At 46.3% G+C, this 21757-nt stretch overlaps 2 protein-coding genes across 9 annotated transcripts in view; one reads left to right on the plus strand and one right to left on the minus strand.

Annotated features, from left to right (window-relative positions):
- The window catches only part of LOC1271240 (bone morphogenetic protein receptor type-1B), a 125519-nt gene that overhangs the window by 57540 nt on the left and 46222 nt on the right, over window positions 1-21757 (plus strand). Inside the window, exons 1-2 of one of the 3 annotated variants that reach the window (XM_061654640.1) lie at window positions 9215-9236; window positions 16805-16939. In XM_061654640.1, the coding sequence (XP_061510624.1) occupies window positions 9230-9236; window positions 16805-16939 (142 nt within the window). In that variant the 5' untranslated portion in view covers window positions 9215-9229. Of the gene's footprint in view, window positions 1-9214; window positions 9237-16804; window positions 16940-21757 lie in introns of those variants that run through there. The other 2 variants (XM_061654638.1, XM_061654639.1) reach the window with 2 other exon arrangements.
- On the minus strand, window positions 1468-8462 carry LOC133392826 (uncharacterized). Of its 6 annotated transcripts, none has more exons than XM_061654657.1 (3): window positions 7796-8462; window positions 5046-7476; window positions 1468-4888 (listed from the first exon to the last, which is right to left on the minus strand). In XM_061654657.1, the coding sequence occupies exon 3, from the start codon at window positions 2440-2442 to the stop codon at window positions 1630-1632; it is 813 nt and encodes a 270-aa protein (XP_061510641.1). In that variant the 5' UTR covers window positions 2443-4888; window positions 5046-7476; window positions 7796-8462; the 3' UTR covers window positions 1468-1629. The 6 variants fall into 6 exon arrangements, with proteins under 6 accessions (XP_061510641.1, XP_061510640.1, XP_061510643.1 ...); XM_061654656.1 differs by having other exon boundaries at window positions 5046-7479; XM_061654659.1 differs by having other exon boundaries at window positions 5046-6891; window positions 6972-8462.

A 21757-nucleotide genomic window follows, 5' to 3' on the forward strand; every position in this document is an offset into this window, starting at 1 on the left:
AACAGTACACAAACAGCAGCAGAGACCAAAGCGCAGTACGGTCGCGCTGGTGGAGCCTTCGATTTTGTTTTGCGTTTTTTTTCCCCCACCACAGAAAGTTACGTTCGCAGCGGCAAAAGTCCGTGTGCGCAAACGGTAGTATAAACGGAACTCCGCGTGGTGTTCGCAATCGTGCAGCTTCCTGCTGCTGCTGCGACTGTTGTTGCTACGACGACGACCACGACGTGGTTTGCGCAGCGCAATGCGCCAAACAAACGCGCGAGAAGAGGACAAGAAAGGCGGTGGAAGGAAAAATTATGCTGCATTGTTATGCTGACCGGCGGCGGATAGGTTTTCAAAACTTCACGCCAACGGTTGCGAATGCTCGGGGTCCCTCAACCCCCGGTGCCTCATGTTTGGAACGGCCACGTTATATTGGCAGCATCAGCAGTAAAGGCCAAACGGGGTAGTATTAATACAAAAATGGGCAAAGAAGCAAATCCACCAACGCCTTTGGGGCCCTATGGGGCGGCCATCCGATGCCTTCCGACGAGTCTTTTTTAGGCTTTGCTTCCACTTGGCGCAGCGTCCGGTCAGCGTGCAAAGACCGGAGCGGCGGGGTAAAGACAGCGTAAAAGAATGGAAAGCAGGAGAGATTTATGCTTCCATTTTGCCGTCGTTCTGTTGTGGAAGCAGCAGCAGCATCGAGTAGCATTGCATTGCCGTCCCGGGATGGGGTCGGGTTTATGCAACCGATTAGGCCGGCAACTCTGCGGCAACGCAAGCTGAAAGGGGGTCGATTTCGTATAAACAAAAGGCAGCAAATAAACAGATGCAACCAGAGGTTGTGCGAGGTGTGCCGCGAGCGTGTGGGTGTCGGGGAGGGACAGTGTGTCCCAAGAATGTTCGGTGACACCCGGGTGCGGCCTGCAGTCCTTGGGTTTTGCATAATGTAGCTTTTGTGTGTCGGTTCAACCGTATGAAATTGGACGCGGAGTTTCCTCCATGTTCAGTACACTACAAAGTCGTACTGTGTTGCAGTTGCTGTAAGACCTTTCTGATAAGAACATTGTGATATTTTAATTTTTTAACAATTTTATTCGGTTATCAGGTACCATTTCTCTTAGTAGTGATCACTATTGCTAGAAGGAGAGATATGCTTTAAATTATTCTGTTACCTTCAGAAATCAACATTCAAAATAGAGAAAGCCATCTAGTTTGAGTCGTGTTGACCCCCCCCCCCTCCCAAACTTTGAAAGTTATACAAAGTGGCATATCCTCGTGTTAATCGAAGTCTTCAAAGAAGTATGTTTGCTCGAATATCACAATAACAACAGTTTCGATATCTTTTACAGTGATAACACATGCAGAAAAAACCAAGCAAGAGAATAAACTGGCAAGGGAAAGTGCCACTGCAGCCTTTTAGTAATGAAAAACCCCAATTTCGGACTTTTTCACTCTCTATAATGATTCAATAACCGAGTGGAGTTCATGGAACAAACAAAATTAAATCCTTTATTTCATATTTCATATTTTTATAAACTGGAAGAAAGAAAACAAGGTTGGTTCATTTGAAATGGGGAAGAGTAGAGCGTCAGCCATCCTTCGCACGGCTCGGCATGAAGTTCGGAACGGATCTCGCCACCTGAATTATATTTTGTTTTCATTTCTTCGTTTTATGTACCGGGGCAGCAGCTCCTTCAGCTCCTGGATAGTTTTTGCCCCGTACAGCATTACAACGTTGCGCGAATTATCCTTCAATCCGTCGACGATGATGTCCACCAAGTCGATTTCCGCGATAGCATAGCCGCTAGCTCGCTCAATCATTTCCAGCACATACCGTTGTACGTTGCTATCCTTCAGCATATGCTTCCGCAGCTCCTTCACGATCGTTTCGTCGGTGAGCTTGTTATAGCGGAACTCCTCCACCAGCTTCGTACGGAAATCGTCATAATCCTTCAAGGTTGTGATTCGCCGAAAAACTTCCGCAGTGCCAGTCAGCAGCCCGCACGCGGCGACCAGCTGCTCGGTTTTGCCCGCTTTCAATACACGGAACGTATCCTCCAGCTTCGCGAGCCAGGTGTGAATGTCCATCAGATCGTCACCGCTGAACGGCTGGACCAGTGCTTTCACGTGCGTGGCGTCGAACGGCTTTGCCTGCCCGATCATACCCTCCAGCTCGGCTATCTTCGCCTTCATGTCCTGGTTTTCCTGGTACAGCTTGGTCAGCAAACCGTCTTTGCTCGAGGAAAGCGAGGCACCTTCCTCATCGGATTGCTGCTGCTGCTGCTGCTGCTGCTGATGTGTTGGCGCTGGTGCAGTGAATCGTATATTAGGCATGCTTGGTTCAGCGTGCTGCGTGCGCAGGTATTGTTCTCGAATCTGCTCCGGCGTTAGCGATGCTGCGTTGGATACACCGGATTGAATTAGCGATTGAATCATCAATTCTGTTGTAATGCACATTTTACCCTAACTTGTTCCACACAGTGCTTTAATTGCGTCGTACACAACGGACTGCATCCAGCGCTGCTTGCTTGATCGTGTTTGCTTTTGTGTTCGTTGACACTTGTTCTGACAGTGATTCTTCTGTTTAGCGCGGCTCTTCCAGTTCTCCAGAATCATTACAGGCTCATTACGCGAAGAAAGGAAATTGAAATTTTAGTTCGAAAATGAAGTTCAAATAATTTAAGCAAGGACGAAAATAATCGTTACTTTAATAGTAAGTCTTCGCAAAACGTCAGTAGACTGAAAAAAAAAATAATTACGTGTAAATCACAATATTATCCACTGAAGCTGAACGTGACTGCGCAACATACGACCACAATTGTTGATCCTCGAAAATGTTATCCAATTTTGTGCTGCTCGGAACGAATCGTACCGCAATCATTTCCCAGCCGGATGACCACAAACCGGTAAATTGATGTGTCCATCTGATGATGAGTGTGAGTTGGGGTGAACTGGATTTAAAAATCTCCTCCCCGCAGCGTGTGATCCTTCTCCAATTTTGTAGCTGAAGTTTGATTGACATGCGTGATGGCGAGGCTACAAATTTCCTGCGTTCCTTTTTCTTGCTGCTTGCATTCATATAGTTTTTTTTACCTTCTAGCTTGAGCATGAGTAGTAATTTAAAAATTATTTTACTTTTTGCGCGAATTGTCGATCCAGTACATGCGCTTTTGCTGCGATTAAACACGTATCGCTGGAGCGACGGATTCGTACAGACTCGATTTAATTTGAACAGAAATGTTAAAAAAAGCAAATAGCTTTGCTCAGTTATTGCAAAAGCGCACTAGCTTTCAATGGAATAATTAACAGTCTTTCTGTTTTAACCCGGTTGAAGCTCGTTTCGTGTGTAGACTCACGATTAAGATGTGTAATCGACAAAAAAAAAAAGAAATGGCACAAACAAGATTGAAGTAATCTGATACTTTATCAGTCAACACCTTCGGGTCAGTGTTGCTGATGGTAATTATCCACGAGTCCGGAATAATTAATCCCTTTCCCTTTCTCGAACTTGGGCGTTCGATGTAGAAAATGACAAAAAGTGCAGTAAATAGTTGCTTTCGTTTCGTTTCGTTTATGCGTAGTGCTTTTTGAAAATATCTTTTTTTGATAAAGAGTCGGTTTACTTGCACTGATCAATGCGCGAACAGTTTACATCTGATGCCGGGGATTATAAATAAGATTGGGTTGTTCCAATGGAATCGCGTATTAATGCATTGGCGATTTTCTCAACTCGTGTCAATGTGATAATATCGCCAAAATAAGTAACAACACCGTTCAAGCAGAACATGTTTTGCTTATTTTGGATATGCGATCACCTTCATGCAGGTGCGGAATGATACCTCAAGGCATCAGCTTCAATAAAGCTTAATTCAAATTGAAATGTAAGCGTTGTCGTCGTGGCTTTTTTTAATTTGCTTTTGTATCTTCTGTTTTTGCGGATTATTAGGGTAAGTAATTTCCCTTCCGGACGCTTGATCAGTTGCGCTGAAGTGATCTGGTTGGGGGCTACACTAGAAAGGCTTCTTTGCGATGGACTTTCGTCATTTACCTCAAAACACTCCTCTGAGAGAGTTGAACTGGCTGTGTAAATTGGTTTTGAAATCGTTTCATTATGTGTTGTAACTTTTCCCGTCAATCGGTCAATCGTATTACGGCTTGTTTTCGTTTTCGCTTCCATACCGGGGACAGGACGATGTTTCGCGATCATTTTTAATGCTTCTGCGTAATCCGAAACTCCGAAGGTGTCAATTTCCCGTTTCGTTTAACAATAGCAGTAACGGCAAACTACGCTATCACGCTTGCGCCCCTTGCCCTAAAGTGGGATATTTTATGGCCGTTATCGTGGGGCGCGATCGCGATCGTAGTTTCGTGAAGCTGCGCTGTGACTATCTTCATTTCGACCGGTAACCGGTGGCATTCAATAAACCCCCACACGAGGCAGATGAGGCAACGAGTGAGTCGTTTTTACACCGTCAAACAGCTCGCTGCGATCAACCGTGTGCTCGTTTAGACGGAACAACAGGACACGGACGGTGAATAATTCTCTATCATTCAATCTTGTCAATTTGTTTGGCGCGCGATGACGACTACCCTGGACGAAACCGTGGCGAAGACGGGTGTGCATCAGGCATTCGGGGTGGTAGTTTGCTGATTAGATCAGGATGTGTGTTCAGTAGCCTCCCAGAGAACCCGGGTGGGTGTTGTGGATGATCCACCATGGTTTAGTAGTCGGTATTAATTTATTGTCTCTTACCCAAACGCCCCGGGTCTGGAAGGTTTTTTGGGCGGTTCGCTTGCTGTATCCCCCTCGGGCATGGGCGCGCTGTGTCATCATCCGTCTCGCTATCTCCGATCATTGGATTGTACATCTTTACGGGGTGATTAATAGAAGCGAATGAAAAGCCTATAAATAAAAACAGCTTTGATAAAACTCGGTCTACCATGCTCTGGGTATACAAGATCATCGTTTCCATGAGATCTTTTACCACGCCACGGAACTAATCGCTAATCAGCTAAAGCTAAATAATATGCTCACATTGCATCGGCCAGTAAAGACTCACCTGTACCTCATAATAAAACTGCTCCACAAAAATGGGGCGCTTCTCTAAGCGGTTCACTTTAGCCATGCATTATCGATTCTGAAATAATGGCCTTTTTTGCTCGCCTCTCCATATGTTCTGGTGGAATCCATTTACGAAATAACGCAATCCTGACACCGGAACCGATCGTGCCGGGGCCACGGGAAATGGATGTTAAATTGTCTGGAGCTCGGTGGTGAGCGGGCGAACAACATATAAAAAAAACTGAATCATTGTAAAATCGCGCTTCTGCGCTGCCGGGGCTCTTCTCTTGCGGAGAGGCGTAAAAGGCAAAAATGGTAATGAAAAAAAAACCTCATGAAAGCAATCCCATTACCAATTTGTTATGCACCGTGGCCAGCTCCGTGGCAAGAATTCGTTTATCTGCGGCGTGATGGTGTAGATATGGAAGCGGAAGAATGGAAGTGCCGGTCGGCTACCAACCTTGCCCGGGCCAGTTTGTGCGCATTTAATCAGTTCCGGTGTCAGTGCCTCGGGCACCAGCGGTTGCCAATGCTGCTGTTGGTTCTCTTCGGCTGTTCGACTTTGGTATGGTTTAGCTTTGTACAGGTTCGCTCCAAAGAAAGACACCTTCGAGTGGAGGACGATCGTCGCTGTACAAGAAAATCTCATTCCGTTTTTGCATCGGTGGCTCACCCTTTTTGCTACGGTTGTATTCATTTACACCAGCTTCTCTGACAGGTCTCATTTCGGTGTGTATCCTTTCTGATGTCATCCTCACACGCCGCTGATTGCATCACGCTCATGCTGGGCTGGTCCGTTGGCGGGCAAAAGAACTCCAAAAAAAACCCCTCACAACCCCCCTCACACTGAATTCTAAAAATCCTCCAAAGCCAATGGGAAGGCGTGAGGAGATTTCAAAGTCTACTGGAGTGCCCTCCGCGCCCAGGACGGCTCCTCGGTGTATGTGTGTGTGTGTGTGTCTGTGTTTCTTGTTCTGTGTGATGTGCGTGCAGGGAAAAGGGCGAGGAATAAGTTCATCAAAAAATTAAGATAAGCGTGAACTCGCCTTTGAAGGTTGCCGCCATCGCCGCCGCCGCCGCCTCGTGGCAATGTGGTGGAACACAAAGTATGTAGATGTGTGCGAGTGATCCGCTTTATCCGCTTTGCCCTTTCCCTCCGCTTTCTGACCAAACAGGAAAGATAGAGAGAAGGCAAACGGTCGGAGCTTAGGTTTGTTCCTGGTACGGCTCGTTCTTCTCGTGTACGGAAAATGTGTACCACAAATTGACTGGTGCTGCTGTTAGAGCGCGTTCTTTGGTAAGGAATTTGTTTGCATTATTGTGGCATTCGCTGCAGTTTTTTTGTTGTTGACTTTTGTGCTCATTGCATTAGATCCCTCAGGAGGAGATGGAAGTATTTTACACTCTCCGAAAGAAGAGGATGACATTTACACCCCGAAAGTGGCAGCGTTTCATCTTGTCACTTTAAACCCGGATCGCGTAGTCTTTGGGAAGAGAGAGTGAGAGAGCGAGAAACCCTGCCGCTTCTTTCCCAGGAATCGCCAAAGTCGCCATCAACAAGTTCTCCACCGGAAGATTTATGCACCGTAAAGCACTGCTGGGTCGTCGGAGCGATATCTACCCCCAGGTGGCCATCGTATCCGCCCTGAAGAAGGGGGAATCAACCGGTTATTGTGGGGCAAGTGGTTTCACGTCCCGATGCTGGAATTGGAATTCTACTCAAGAACTATCCGCCGCCGGTCGGTGCCGAAATGTGTCCCACACGTTCGTGTAGTGCTCTTCCGCCGTCGTCTTTTGTGTGTTGCTGTGTTCCTTCCAAGAAGCGGAAACCCTTCTAGGCCACGCTGTGGGCATCCAACACGAGAGGTGTGATAAATTTGAATTTTTAATTAAAATTATTCGGAAACACAATCCCACTACGAACCTGCCGCTCCCCATGCATGGCTGGAGCGGGTCGTGTCCAGCGTGCTCCACCGGGGTGACCACCGGATACGATGCGCCAAATTCTATATCCCTTTTTGAAGACATTCCGTGGAGAGTTCTACCGTCGACGCAAGGGGAGGACACATTACGAATGCGCATAATTGCTTCGACCCGATACACTCCGACAGAGCAGCGGGCACGGTAGCCTTCCGAGGTGTAACCCCGAAATAAACGATACCGAACACTTGCAGTGACAATGCTGCCGACCTGGTAGTAGCGATAGATGTCCCCTGGTTTTGGACGTAGATTGCTAATGCTACCCGCTACCTGGAAGCGCAAGCCGGAATCAGCCTTCCGGATGATGGATGGATAGCGACAGATTTTGTGTCGTTTGTTTTGCACCGTCATTCCAGTTGAATGCAGGTTCGGGTGAGAAGGACTTTTTTAACACGTGGACAATGCACGTTGAAACATTGTCCTGTACGGTCTCTACTTTTGCAATAAACCTGCTGAGAATCAGAATCAGAAGAATTACTTTTTAGAAATTGAAAAGGATCATAATGGCAGAAGAGAAAATCTGCAAATAGAAGAAGCCTAAGCCTGACTCAATGTAACAAAGTATTCTTTGTTGCTTTGAGCTCAAAAGGTTTTAACTTAACAATGATCACACTCAAAACCGTACAGATGTTCAAGGTAACATTACTCAAGCGATGACGGAAATTGACCATTCCTCTTTTTCTTGAATATGATCTTACCTTAGCTTGTTTACTCTTCTCTAAGCTTCACTGTAACGCAATCTTCTGAACTTAACAATCATAATCTCACCTTTTCTGCTTCGTTTTTTGTTTGCCCTGTCGCACTATCCAAGATTTGGAAAGATTGAGTTAGGAATGTAGCACCTCATCAGCAACGCTTGTTATGTGCACAATTCTAGGAATTCCCAATCTCTTCTCCATTCGCCGAATTCATATCCCGGTTCGATGACTATCTTTCTCGGCTCGCCTCCGACTCTGATCACATTTGCATTTCCAAACGTGAATCACACACTGATATAATACCGGGGAGCAAGTTTGCCAATTGGACGGCTTAAACCGGTGACCAACTTCAAACAGCCCACCACTCTACGCTACCTTCTCAGGTGACGGGGTAATTTATGCGATTCTAATCTGACACACATGACTCTCATGGTGATGCGATTCTACGATAACTCATTCACCGGAGTGGGATGTACAAGAAATCTTCTGCGGTATAGAGTTCTTCACCGGAACTGAAACAAACGCGCACTCGCGCTCGATATCTTTGACTATCTAACCCAGACGACTCCGTTTTTTTGTGACAAAATGGAACGACGTATCGTCTTGCCACGTTGCGTTTATGGGGGTGCTTCCCAATGCGCATCCAAGTAGTCTGTGGTTGGGTGGAAGGAAAGATTTATTTACGAGTGTGCCGAGCACTGTTCGACTGACAGCAGACCGGTCGATTTGGTGACTACTTGTTGATAGTTGTGGAGGCTACTGTTGGACTTGTTGAAGAAAAAGTAGGATTTTCCTTTGTTTTAGATTAGATAATCTTTGGGCAGCTTACTACAAGATTGAAAAAAATGTGTCAAGTGAGCAGTTTTGTTGATTTTTATAGGACTGAGCGGTAGTAAGTTGAATGAAATTTAGCAAGAATAGCTGAGTACCTGACAAAGACTTTGGTTGTACAATTTCCACCGCGATAAAATCGGAACCTTACTGTCTACAAACAGTGGATGAAAAGAAATGGCTTGAAAAACACGTTCAATTGTACGATAACAAGCGCCCGATAGTGTTGAAGAATCTTGTTGACACATACACACCGGCGGAAAACGCTCTGTAAGCTAGCCTGCGCTCGTTGAGGATCGATTGCATGTCGAACTATTTCAAGGTAGGTGCTAGAAGTTGATAACGTAACACTGCGGTCGGTTCGGTACCGAAGGGTGTGCCAGCAAGAAGTGCTGATTATACATGGTACGCGGGGCACGTACCAGGTGCGTGCATAGGGCTGGCACCGAGTCCCTCAGAAGGGCTTATCTGTCTTCGACCCTATGATTTGTTACGCCAGTGTTTTACCTGCACACGCAAACAACCTCTAACAGAGTTGGTCTTTCGCTTGCCATAGATGGGGGAGACCCCATAAATGCGTTTCCATATTCGTGGCAACGAAAACGTTCTAGACCACGCTGCACGTCAAGCGTGGTGTGGTGTGGTGTCGTACCGAGCATCCTTGCAGTAGCCCATGCCGGGTAAGTCAGAGTGTACTGCCTGCGAGCAATTGAATAATGAGCCGATCATAAAGAGACAAAATGAGCTTCTTCCATATATGGACGTTATGGACTTGTGTGTGTGTGTCTGTGTCGTACGAAAACGCATCATCAACCGGCCGGGGCACACTCGAACGTCGTCCACGGCCACCGGTCCAACTAGTCCTCCTCTCGCTTGCATTGCAATATGACAGCGGATGATTAATTTCTCACTGCCAAATTAATGTCAACGAAATTAAGATCACGCAACAACAAGGCTCACGGCACCGCATAAGGCGTCCGCGCGAGTGGTACGCGAGCCTTTTGGAGTCGTCGGTACGCCGCCCTCTGGCTGCTGCAGCAATGGCCCCCCGATGTATGTGCGTAACCACCAGCCTCTTGCGCTTTGGGCTTGGTTTGAGATTTTGTCTCGTCTTAATTTGACCCCATTATTCATCGAAATGGGAAAGCTGACACCCACCCTCCCCAGCCCAAAAGGGTGCCGAATTGTGCGATCTGAGGTTAATGAGATGTGACTTCTCTTGCCTTATATCTCTATATATCCCCCCCTTTGGGTCTCCCGGTTGATTGCTAGGTGAAGTTTCCCGCAAGGCAGACAGGCCAGGCTGCTGCTGCGGTTTGCACGGCGGACAACACCCAAATGTGGGAACATCTCTTGCTGGCAAATTTACTCGCTATTCGCGTCGTATTTGGGCGTCGTATCTGGTGCAGCAGCAGGTCCACCTTGGCAGCCATCTAAGGACCGACCGGCCAAACCATGTTCGACTATCGTGCGCTGTTGCGCTCACACGGGCTTTGGAGCGAAGAAATGAGTTTTCTTTTGCAAAATTATGGCATTCTTCCAAATCACGTGAAGCAAGCCAACGGAGTTTTGGAGTTCGGGAAACGGGCAGATTGATTGCAAGTGTGCTGTTCAATGCTGTCCTCTCGAACGACTCCATAAAAGCGTACTGAAAAATGGGAATGCGTTCCTTGTTTGGAGGAGCGATGGAAAATGTGTCACGGGAGTGCTTGAAATTCTTCATATTACTCCTACAAAGCAGCCTTGTAAAGCGTTGTCTTCACACCCCGATGCTCTCATGCTCACCCTGGGATCGTTCGTTGTGGTCGAAAAAAAAACAACCTTAAACCCGCTTTGAACCATTCTGCCAACCTTCGCCCAAATGCGCAACTTACAAACTTCCCAGAACTTCCTATCCATCTTCGTGCATCTTTTGCCCATTTGTTTGTCTGCTGGTGGGGGCACCCGTAAAGTGCTAAAATGGATGCTCATTTCCTGCCCTGCCAACGCCTAACGAATGCCGAAAGGGGTTAAAATGTTGCTCCAAACAGAACACAAACACACGCACGCAGTCTCTTTCGCAGTTTTAGAGTGTAACTGGCACCCAAAGGCCTAACTCCAAACAGCATGAAAAAAAAGCAACGCGTTCACCGAAATACAGGCCCTTCCCGGGAACTGTAAAGATGTTGCGAATCCGGCAGCGTGTTGGAGTCTCTTTTTTTTCGAGCGAATCTTCCATTCCATTTATGCTAATAAATCATAAACGGTTGGTTCTCGGTCGGCACACAACAACACGATGCTGCTGCCGATGGTGGTGTTGCTTAAATGAAATTTAAACGCGCGTTTCCTGTGGCCTTCGGTCTTTCTTTTGTTCTTTGCAACTGGTTCGAGGTTCGTGTGTAGAAGAACCAGGCTGCATCAGGATCTATCCTGGGACTCGTACCATTTTGCCACACACACTCTTTGGGTGTCCCGCAAAAGCCCGTGAACCATATCCCAAACATGTGTTGCGTTTTGAAGTGTTTGGTGTGCATGCCATGCCGTCTTTTGAGCCCTGAATTGTCTGGTTTGTGCTTTCCACATTTGCTCTCTCTCTCTCCTCCTTTTCCCTCTGTTGTTGGGATGTTGTTTATTCAGTTGGTTTCACCCGTAGAAGGAGTCGCTTTCTACCATTCCGGACACTTAAAGGATGGAAGGATAATGCGTTTTTTTTCTCACACCATAGTTTAGGAAGGATTTTCCACGCCTTCGCACCGTTGGTGGTGGTGTATGGGAAACCCGAGAGGTCGTAGCAAATGTATTTGCTGGCAGAAGAACTGGCTTGAGCAACGGAGTGTTGCCCCCACGGTGGTCGGTTCAAGGGCGACCTCACGCGACGCACGATGCAGATGTTCGCAAACGGCTTGCGTTGCTTGAAACGTGTCCTTTTACAAGCAACAGGGAGCTTATTTTAGAGATGTGGACTACATTCACATACTCCGAAGTCAATTCTGTATTTTGCTTTTTTTTTAAGTTGCTTTCGTTGCCTTTAAAAACATTGTTTTGTCGTTGATTTGTGGAAAATGTTCGTTTTGGGTTGGAAAGTCAACTACAACTCTCGTTTGTTTGAAGAAAATATACATCAAACTTTACCAATCTGTACCGATTGGGTTACTCAACCCACCCACCATCCCCAAACAATCAGAAAACAAATGTTCAATAACCCTGGTGTACCGAGAATTATTGCCATTCGGTCGAAACACACGGTGCAGCGCAATGACTGCGATAGAATTGCATTCGGTTTTGGAAAAATGAGCCCACACCCGGTGTGTTGTTGCACTTTTTCCCGTTGCACCCGGGCAGTAGAGGGCAGCGTACCACCCACAGGCAACATTTCGCCACCTCAGGCAAAAACCCGGGAATGTGATGGTGGTGGTGTTCCCAAGGGGGCACCGCAAATGAACCGTATAGAGTTTTGTTTCCAAGGCACGTTTGGCGTGTTTTTGGTCCGTGTTCGCAGTGTCTTACCATTGCTCGGGTGTTATGTTTCTAGCCCTTTTTTGCTGTTTCTCCTCCTCTCTATGTTCTGCTGCAGCAAAATGCATTTAACGAACAATATGTTACCGGTCACGTGTTTCATTATGCTGCAAATGTAAAGCAAAAACCTTATCGCCCCCGTCGTGGCCCTCTCCTCTTTGCTCATTACTTTCTCACGCGCCCCAACCGACCGTGTGGGCCCTTTGGGGGCGTTTTAGCCCTTTCCCATTCCTGTTGTGGGTGGGCAAAATTGAAAAAAATAGCACATACACGCGCGTACTAGGACTACATACAAAGGTCTGCAAGGGTGTAGTTAGGCTTTCGCCACACCAGCAGCATATTATGGTGAGTGCGCAATAAGTCGAACAACCAAATCGAATCACATTCTCCTGCCAGAAGTGGCGCATTGGCGATGGTAATTCCACGTACCGTGTGCAAACCGAGTTGCAGTTCTTTGCGATTGTTGTATCATTACTCCCCGTATGCCTTTCCGGGCAGATAGTGTGGAAATTGCTCTCTATGCCCAGGGAAATTGGCACTCTGTACACACTGAAGCACGCTCCGAGCGCGAAGTGTACGCTGGCACGAGTATCATTTCAGCTGTTTCGCTCCCGGTGTAAGCCCTTTTTTAAGTGTTTCGCCTTTTTTCACTGTTCCGCGGCCCCCGAAGCGCACCCGCAAAAGATGAATTAACGGGTGGGAGCATGCACATACACGCGCGCGCACGCCCTGCAAAGGAAAACGGAACTCACCATTATCCTCGGCAATCAGCAGCAGCCAAATCGGTCTCTCTTTCTTTCTATCTCTTCCCGTCTTGTGCAATTAGCTACCCACCAGCTTGCAAGCATAGTGCACCCCCAGTAAGGTGTGTTCTCCGCTGCTTCCTGTTTAATGTGTACGTTCAATTGCGTTAGGAACTAAACAGTTTTCTACTGCGAGGCGCAGTAGATACGCACACTCGGAGGAAGCATGAATTATGTGCTTCCGTGTGGGTAGATTTCGCTCTTAAATGTTGCTTGCTTTAGATACACTTTTCATCCGGCTGCAATGTAAAGTGGAAAGGAAAATGGCCCTTTTAATCAATGCCACTGCTGTGCTGTGGTGCAACAGTGTCCGGGGATGACCTTTGGACGTTTCCTAGTCCAATTGCAAGGCACAACCAAACTTCTTTGGTGGTTTCGCAAGAACACGAGAGTGGGAGGATTTTGGAGAGTTAATGGCGTATAAACCGTAAATGCATCATTTCTTCACGCTTGATGTGACAAGCGCAGCACCGTCTGATGCACTTCCATCAAAGGGGTGTTTGCGTGATGGTGCCGTCGTCGTCGTCGTCGTCTGCCGAAGGAAACCGTATGGTGGATGACTAATGACACATCTCGGTTGCCAAGTGGAGTTTCTAAAACCATCGGCTAGATTTATGCACTACCGGGGGAAGAAAAGGGCAGGTTCCTTTTTTACTTCGGTTCGTTTCCTGTGCATCGGCACGGTGTCTCGTGACTGATGGTATTTATATATCTTCACTTCCAACAAAGTATTACAAATTAGAGTGCACGTCTTTTTCGTTTCAGTTTCAGTTTGGCAAAACGTGCGTCAGTTTGTGGTCGGCTCAGGTCTTCTTAGAGATATGGAAGCGTGTTTTTATGTCTGTCCCGGTATGGCTTATGAATAGAAACGGGCTGGGTTTACCCAGACACGCGTTTGAGTGTTTTGCCGTTACCTGTAATACGGTACTTCTAATTGTCTGAAGGACGTTTTGTCGCCTTGCCTTTGGGTAGAATGATACGTGCTTATGTGTGTGTGTGTTGCTAGGGCTGCTGTATACTTTACACTTCAGTTTCAACCCGGTTCCAATCATACCTGTTCGTAATAGCTGACCTGCAACCTGCTTTCGATTTAATTACATGCACAGACACTTACTCGCTTATCGGGAAAAGGTTTCCCCCCTCCTTTTAACATGATGTTGGCCTGCACTACTAGTGCGCTAAGGGGTAGTCCAACTAACTGTCCATAAATTCTACCACTCACAAGTGCATTACCCCGTTTGCAGCACTGGCACCACCACCATCACTCTCCCCTATTCGATCACGCTCCTCGGGCTGCTGCAAACCCGACAGACCAATTAATCTATCAATTATAACCATTTACCGGACAGTTTGACCGAAAACAAACTGATAACGCTCTAGCACGCAACACACCATAAATAATAATGCACTACCCCACACACACACACCTCCCCCGAGCACTACCCCACACACACACACACACACACACTATTATCAGAACGCTTGTGTCGTGTTGCGATAGTGATGCAACGGCGGATGGCTCTAGGCTTCACATGTCACGGTCGTGTGCGCCCTTTTCCGGTGTTCAATTTCAATCGACCATTCAGGATAGGCACTTGAGCGTCTCTGGAATAGTATGTCTAGATGCTCACTAGGTCGGTGGGGATGGTTTGCTGTGGCCGTCACGTTACGTTCGACAACTTCCGGGCCTCCCCAAAATAAAAATCCCTTCTCAGCTCGTCGAAGATTGATGTCTCCAGTGGTATTAGAGCCAGGGTTTTCGGATGGTACTGTGCCATCATATCAGCTCACCTCTCATTGAACCAAAGTCCACAAAGACATAGAAGAAAAAATCCGAAGCATAACCCTATCAATCTTAGTCCCAGAGATGAGATTTCCACCATCCAAGCGCGTTGCATCTCGCCCGCAGGATGGATGAGATTTTCTCGGTGTGAACGATGTGTTTGTTTACTATTTATTTGGCTTCTTCCTGGGCCTGTGGAATGTACCGGTGATGCGGGGAGCGATTCCCACTATCGCACAGTTGCACACGATCCCAACGGGGAACGACTTCCGGTCGTTAGTTGACGGAGAGTGCATTTTTCACACGTCCATTTGAGCGATGGCGGGATATGAGATACGGGGACTATACGGTAAGAAATTCAAATCACACATCCAGAACTTCGTACAAAATGTCTAGAGATTGATGTGTTGTTTTGTGATGTTCTTTACAGGTAAGAGGTTTAGGTACCAGTCTTCAATTTTTTTGTAGCTCTTTCAGGCAATGTTCAAGTAGGATTATTTAGAAGGCTGATGGGGCGGTCCTTGTTATGGTGCACACTATTTGCCAGATGTGAACAGGATTTTGCGCCTGTTTCCATTCAAAAGACACTGGGGAAAACCTGAGACTTTTTGAATATTGGTTGTAGTTTGTACCTTTTGGGTTTTGTGCTACCTGTTTGGAATATTGTCCTGGTCGCTTTGTGGTTAAAATTTTATTGTACGTTTGCGAACCATAACTCAAAACCAATTATTCTAATGTATAGTCCATAAATGCTGAAGTCGTCTATAATTCAAATTTCTCAAAACTCTTTGTAAGAATACCATAAAGGAATGGAGAATTTTGGAATTTTCTAATGTGTTTTACCCACTGAAATATGAACAATTTCTTGTGTTAAATTGCAGAAAATAGTCTTAAAGGAAAAATTATAAACAAACTTTATTCAAGCATTGAGAGTTCTGAGAACTCTTCACTGATTTGTTAATAGCTCTAAGTCATTATTGCACGCTCTTTCTTGAAATAATCTAATTGATATTCACCAATCTATTCCATTAATTCCTCTTCTGAACAATGTACTCAGTGTTTACACCCTTCAACTTCCATTTTCAATACCAAATCATTTGTTTTGACGGAAACTGGGATAGTTGGGGGTTGTTTAACAATTAACGATTTAACTGGGTTTTAGGGTTGTGAAGTTGCAGCACGTCCTAACTGCAATTGCAATTGGCTGAATGTGTTCAAAACCATAACTGATGAACAGTCAAGAAACCTAATGGAAGACTATCATGTATTTATTCAAGCTTACTTGCATTTTTAGAGCATTTTTGTGAAAGTAGTTCTTGGAAAACATTACATTATTGCGTGCTTGCGTGTTTTAAATACTGTGTTTTCGACGAAATTCGCAAAAGATAAGCAACTGCTTAGTAACAGTTAGATAGTTAATATAAATAACTTGATTTTTGCGCCATTAATATCTTAAAAAGTGTACCATTTCTAAATGAGCTACGCTTTACATATTAGCTGCGCTTCTGTAATCATGAATATCAATATCCCTTGACACCGATCCCTCAATTCAACTCAGTTAGATAAGCAAGCCAATTCGCAAATACCTACCGGACTCTGCCACCCTGTAATTGCTTCATTACTAAGCGATGTGTCAATCTTCACTGGCAAAGCAAACGAGTGGTGCTGGACGCTTGGGAGATCGCCGAACAGAATACGCCACATTTGAAATGGAAATCGGCTGCATGATCTCCATGTAGTACTCTATACCGCTCGAGGACACAGCTTCCGCGGCTCCCTTGACATAGACGCACCATCGCGTCGTGTCACCGTTGGCCGTCGAAGATTGATTTCTCCTTCGGTGCTTAATTAGAAGTAATGCGACCTAATTGCCATCGAGGGGACGGTTGATGTTTGCCTGATCGCGCAATAGGGGAATGGGGAAATGCAAATATTGCCCTCTCCGTGCATCATGCGCATTCGCGGATACAGAAACTAGCAGTTAGAGGTGCATTATACGAAATGCAAATGGCCGAGATTGAGGTGTGATGTAGAGGTTACGATGATACCCTGCTACCAGATATCCAGCAAAGGAAAAGCAATTTTCTTTATCGAGGAAGAAACCGTATAATTATAGATATTACAAACGTATCTAATGCATCACAATCGCTCATTTTCTCTCTTACAGTGGATGAACTACTAGCAGCTGCTGAGCGGCCTCTCTCTCCACCCTTGGCGTCTGCGGAGCATCAGCCACCAGCACACGACGCCGGTAATAATCATACGCAAGAAGCTTCACTCGCAGCGGCAATCGGTAGCACAGGTCAGTAGTACTGGCACTGCTGGGTTGGCTGTATGCCTCACCCAACGCGCCCATCCATCATCCGTCGAATGCGACCCGCGTACGGTAGCAATTTCTTATTTAAATTAGCGAAAATTGACGCACCCGTCCTCCGGGGGTAGCTCCTTAATTGTGTCACGTTGAAACTTCCATTCCATGCGGGATTCATCTCTCCGCGACCTTTGCCTTAAAGTGTGGTGTGGTTTGCGTTAAAATCACACTGTGCGAGTACTTCAACTCGCAGTCATTCCTACTCCTCACTTCCACGCAATGCCATTTTTCGCAACACCTTCACCTAATGTCACACGGCAACGCTCTCCAACTGCTCGTAAGACAATTTAATCGTGCCCGCTGTGTTGAAGTGGTACAACCACTTCCATAAAGTAATGCACTTTAATCCTTGCACAGTGTGTAACGATCGTACCAGAGGGGGTCGGTTGAGCGTGAAGCATTCAGAGGTGCAACAGGTGAGAGCCCACCGATGAAGGCTTACCCTGTGCTGTTGCTGCCGTAGTAGGCATAATTTGTTTGGCTATAATTGTAATTTTATGTGGCACTTTTTGTGCCCGTGCGGCAATAACTTAACCACTAACACGCGCCTAAGTGCATCGTTCGTTCGCTGGGATTTGCCCCGACCCGGCGGTGATCCACTCGTGGTCGAGGGGTAGATTTCAATTACCATTCCCCCCCGTTACCGGTTAGAAGTTTGATTTGAATTTTATTTCCAATTTGTTTGTACAAGCTGTGTTTGTCCCCGCCGGTCTCTAAGAGCTGCCTCAAACAAGCTTTTTATCGCGCCGTTACAGCTGTAGCGATGATTTTTTATTACGCGTCACTGATTCATGCGTTGGGTTTTATGCGCAAACTGCACTGCGCTATGGAAAAGTTTTCATCGGCAAGTGCAAAACTACCCCGCTCTGTCCAGATGAAAACTTTCCATTGCCATTTCAGCCAGTTTTCTAGCTGTGTGGAGATGTAATTTCCATTTCCGGTACAGCTCTATAACACCGAGATAACACCCTTTTTTTCGCAAGAAGCAAAGGTGCAAGTGACAATGAGTAGTTTCGCAGTTTATAATTGCACATTTACCCATAAATAGTGCCGTAAATAACAACCCTCCGATCGACCCAGTGCTTCCAATCATGCATACTCCAACCCGCATACTGCAGCCGATCGTCGATCTGTGTGAACCTTGCCCGGTGCCATTCATTGTCTTATGTCATTTGTCATATGGTTTTATCATTTTTTCCCCCAACCCGGTTTCTTTTAACATTTTAATCGCTTGTTCGCGGGTATGTTTTGTGCGTTGCTTTATCTTACCCCGTTGTCTGCTGCTGCCAACGTGCCATGGTTGAAGGAGGGCTTCTGCGCGCACAACAAGCACAGAACCGTTCGCAGACGACCTGTTGCTGGCGATCAACTCGGCGTGTCACCTTGATGATCGATAAGATTTTAAAAGATGCCAAGCGCCTTCTACGTACGGTGTAAATCGCAAAGATATGCAAACCGGGCACGAAATGAGGATGCTTTATAAGAGCAGCGATCAGCTGGAACCACTGCGCCTGCGATTAATTGGATTATAAATGTGAATAATGGGCGTATAAGTTGTTGGGAAAATTTATGTCCTGTTTTGCGCTCGGCTCATAATTGGACGATAGCGCTCATTAGTTAGCGACTTTGTCGTCCATCGCCAAAGCTCGTTGAGGTAAATCGCATCCAGCCGCAGAGGACGATCTAATAAGGGACCGTGTGCTTGTCGCCTCGTCAACGTTATCGGACCGATCCATCGTTAATTTTTGGGAAACACTCCAAAATCATCATCCCACAATCGACGTTTTGGGGTATAGATCGAGAGTGAAACTGGGAAACTACTCCAACCCTTCTTGTTTACCGTTCATCATTCCAAGTTCCAAGAGTTGGTGCGGTTTGATTATGCGTGTTGCCATAAATTATGCAAAGTTCCAGCTTCACTACGAAGATTTTGGAAGTAACGAACGACCACGCGATCAACGCCATCGCGCGGTCCCCGTCCTCCGCGGCCCAGTGACATTCGGGTTCGGGTTTTGGTGTGGATCATTTTTATTTCGTCTTTTATAGCGATCCGTAGCGAATGGTTTGAGTTTCTTCTCGCCCACATTATACGTACGCAAGCAAAAACGGGAAATGGATAACTCTTTTTTGTTTGCAGGTCGCTTGGGCTTTTGGGAGATGAGCCCAGGAAAAAAAGATGTTCGATTTCATTGCGTGGCGTGTGATCGATATGGATCGATAGGATCGTTCGCGTGGCTCAGCGAATGTGGAGCTGATCTATCTTGGGGATGAGTTTTGATTTAAATATGGGATTATTTATTTAACAACGGATTAGCAAGAGCGCTTTTAAGCGTATGTTTATAGTTACATACTGTTAATTTGATTTATTTTTAACGATCAACTTTTGACTCGGATAGGTTTTTGGTTCTTCTTTTAAGGTGTAAAGGGCAATCTGTCTGATTGAATGAGCTTCAATGCAAAGGAAACTGTTCCTTCTGTAAAATAGGTCATTTTACTGAAAACATCGTCAAATATATGACTCTGCTCTTGTTTTCCGCGTTTTTAACGCGTATATTTTCAATGTACAGTGAGGTGAACAATACCAAGTCACGATCAAAACAATATTAAAACCGATCTTTCAGACGTTTGCTGACGATGTTTCAGACGAGCCAAGCATCTTGTAGATATTTGCCACACAAGTTTTCTAATGATGTTGATTGTGAACAATAGCGAATTTCCAACTGAGATATCAGTGAAGCAATCAAAAGGCCAGTATGTTCTCCAGTGTCTTTAACTGAACTCGTGAATCACTTTCGAGTGTGTGTCTTTCGTAGAAAGCCGTAGATAGCATTGATCGGAACGATCCCTCAAACATCACGTTCTATTGAGATAACGTGACGTTTGTTCTTGCTTCTGATGTGCCTTTTCTCTTCCACGTAACTCGAAACGTTTAATATATCACGGTCGACTAACGCTATGACTCACGCGGGTACAGTATCTACCCTCTCGCTGTGTCAACTCGCCGGTGACAGTAAGTGGACGAATCCTGTCAGCCCCAGATCATACCGTCCAACCGCCTCGCTCTGGCTTCGTTTGTCAATTTCAATTAATTTTCATTGAACTCCCACCGGACGGATCGGTTTGCATCGGAGTTGGCCACACTCCAATCGCGTTGCGCGCGTTGATGGAGTGGAATTTAGATTTCATTAGACGCAGGACACGCTCTCACGGGTCGTGCAGTTGCCAAGGGTTTGTAATTTCATTGAAGCTTCCTGGTGTGAGCTAGCCAAGTGTATAAACCAGCACTCTGTTTGTAACCTTTTCCAACTCTTCTGTTGATGATGCATCGTAGAGTACGAAAGTGCCTTACCTTTACAGTCGTGCGGGAAGGAAACAGGAAGCAGCTGTGTTGGATGAGGATTGGGTTGTAAAACTCACGGCAACGACACGGCAACTCTCTTCGGCTGCCCGTTTGCTTGCACTAATTGGTTACGGAGCGCAGATTTGGCTAGTGGCGAACCTTCTCTTTCCCCATCCTTCCCGCAGTCTTTGATATTTGCTCCACGGTAATAAATAATCGCCCCAACTGGTGGATGAAATCGGTGGGCACAAGCAAAAACGTGTGTCGCTAGAACCCTGGCCAGGTTTTGATGAGAGGCGTTGATGAATGGCAACCAAACACACACACACACACACACACATAACGATGTATGCCACCGATATGTCTTCACAATCTTGGGGAGGAGAGGTGAGGTGTTGTGCTGTCGCCCTGTGGCAGGTTTGTAATCTCCCGAAACAGGTGTATGTCATGGTTATGTAAGTTTATAAATAATCGCACACTTGAAATACTCGCTCGCCTATTGACACTGCCCACCTCTTCTCCTTCCTTTTATTACTTCCCCTTCCTCCCCTCCCCTCCCTCTTTTCGTGTTGTGCTCTAGATTTCAGCAACCAAAAGTGCAGTGTTTGAACGACTCGCATCCTCCCCTCACAGCTCACATGTTCTTCCAAATCTCTCGACTCTTCGGCGGACAAACAGTCCGAGCACACGGTGCAGTGGGTTTGTTTGATCTTTGAATAGTTTTATTTGATTTCGGACCGGCCCGTGTCGAGAGCACCGTTACAAGGGAACCGCTCCAACCAGCTCGGTTTGGATGCAATAACATTCAAAGCGCAATTTACCGGACCTAGCGACGGTAGGTTGGTGTGTATGTGCGTAATGATCGTACGCCAACGAAATTTTGCTTCCCTTGTAGTTTCGCTGCAACCAATTTGGATGGAATCTAGCAGGGGAAGAGTTAGCTCGGAGTCAACGGGGAGAAGTGAAGCAAATTAAAATTGCACTTTAAAACAAAATGTTGCGCGAGAGATAAAACTTTGAAATACAAACTAATGAGATTGGCTGCCGCCCGTGGCAGCTTCCAGCGCTGACGTGTGGGTGGGTGGGTCGAGCTGTCGTTTCATGCCGTCCATCAAGCTCCAAGACTGGGTTGGAAGGAATTGGAATTGCTCGCGAAGGTGTGGCGCGGGGCCTCCTCACTGTTGCTGGCCGGTCACAAACTTACAAGTCCCTCGACAACCTACTGCCAACCTACCTAGTTCTGGTGTATTGCTCTCCTGCAGGCGACAGGCGTTTGCAAGCAACACGGATATCACCCATTACAGGCACAGCTATCCCTTCCAACAAACCTGCAACGCGAATCAACCGTACGGACGTGTACCATGAATGAAATGGTTGAATGATTTGCGCTCTAGCTAAGTTCGCCATTC

Source organism: Anopheles gambiae, chromosome 3 (genome assembly GCF_943734735.2).
Source record: "Anopheles gambiae chromosome 3, idAnoGambNW_F1_1, whole genome shotgun sequence".
Lineage (NCBI taxonomy): Eukaryota > Metazoa > Arthropoda > Insecta > Diptera > Culicidae > Anopheles > Anopheles gambiae.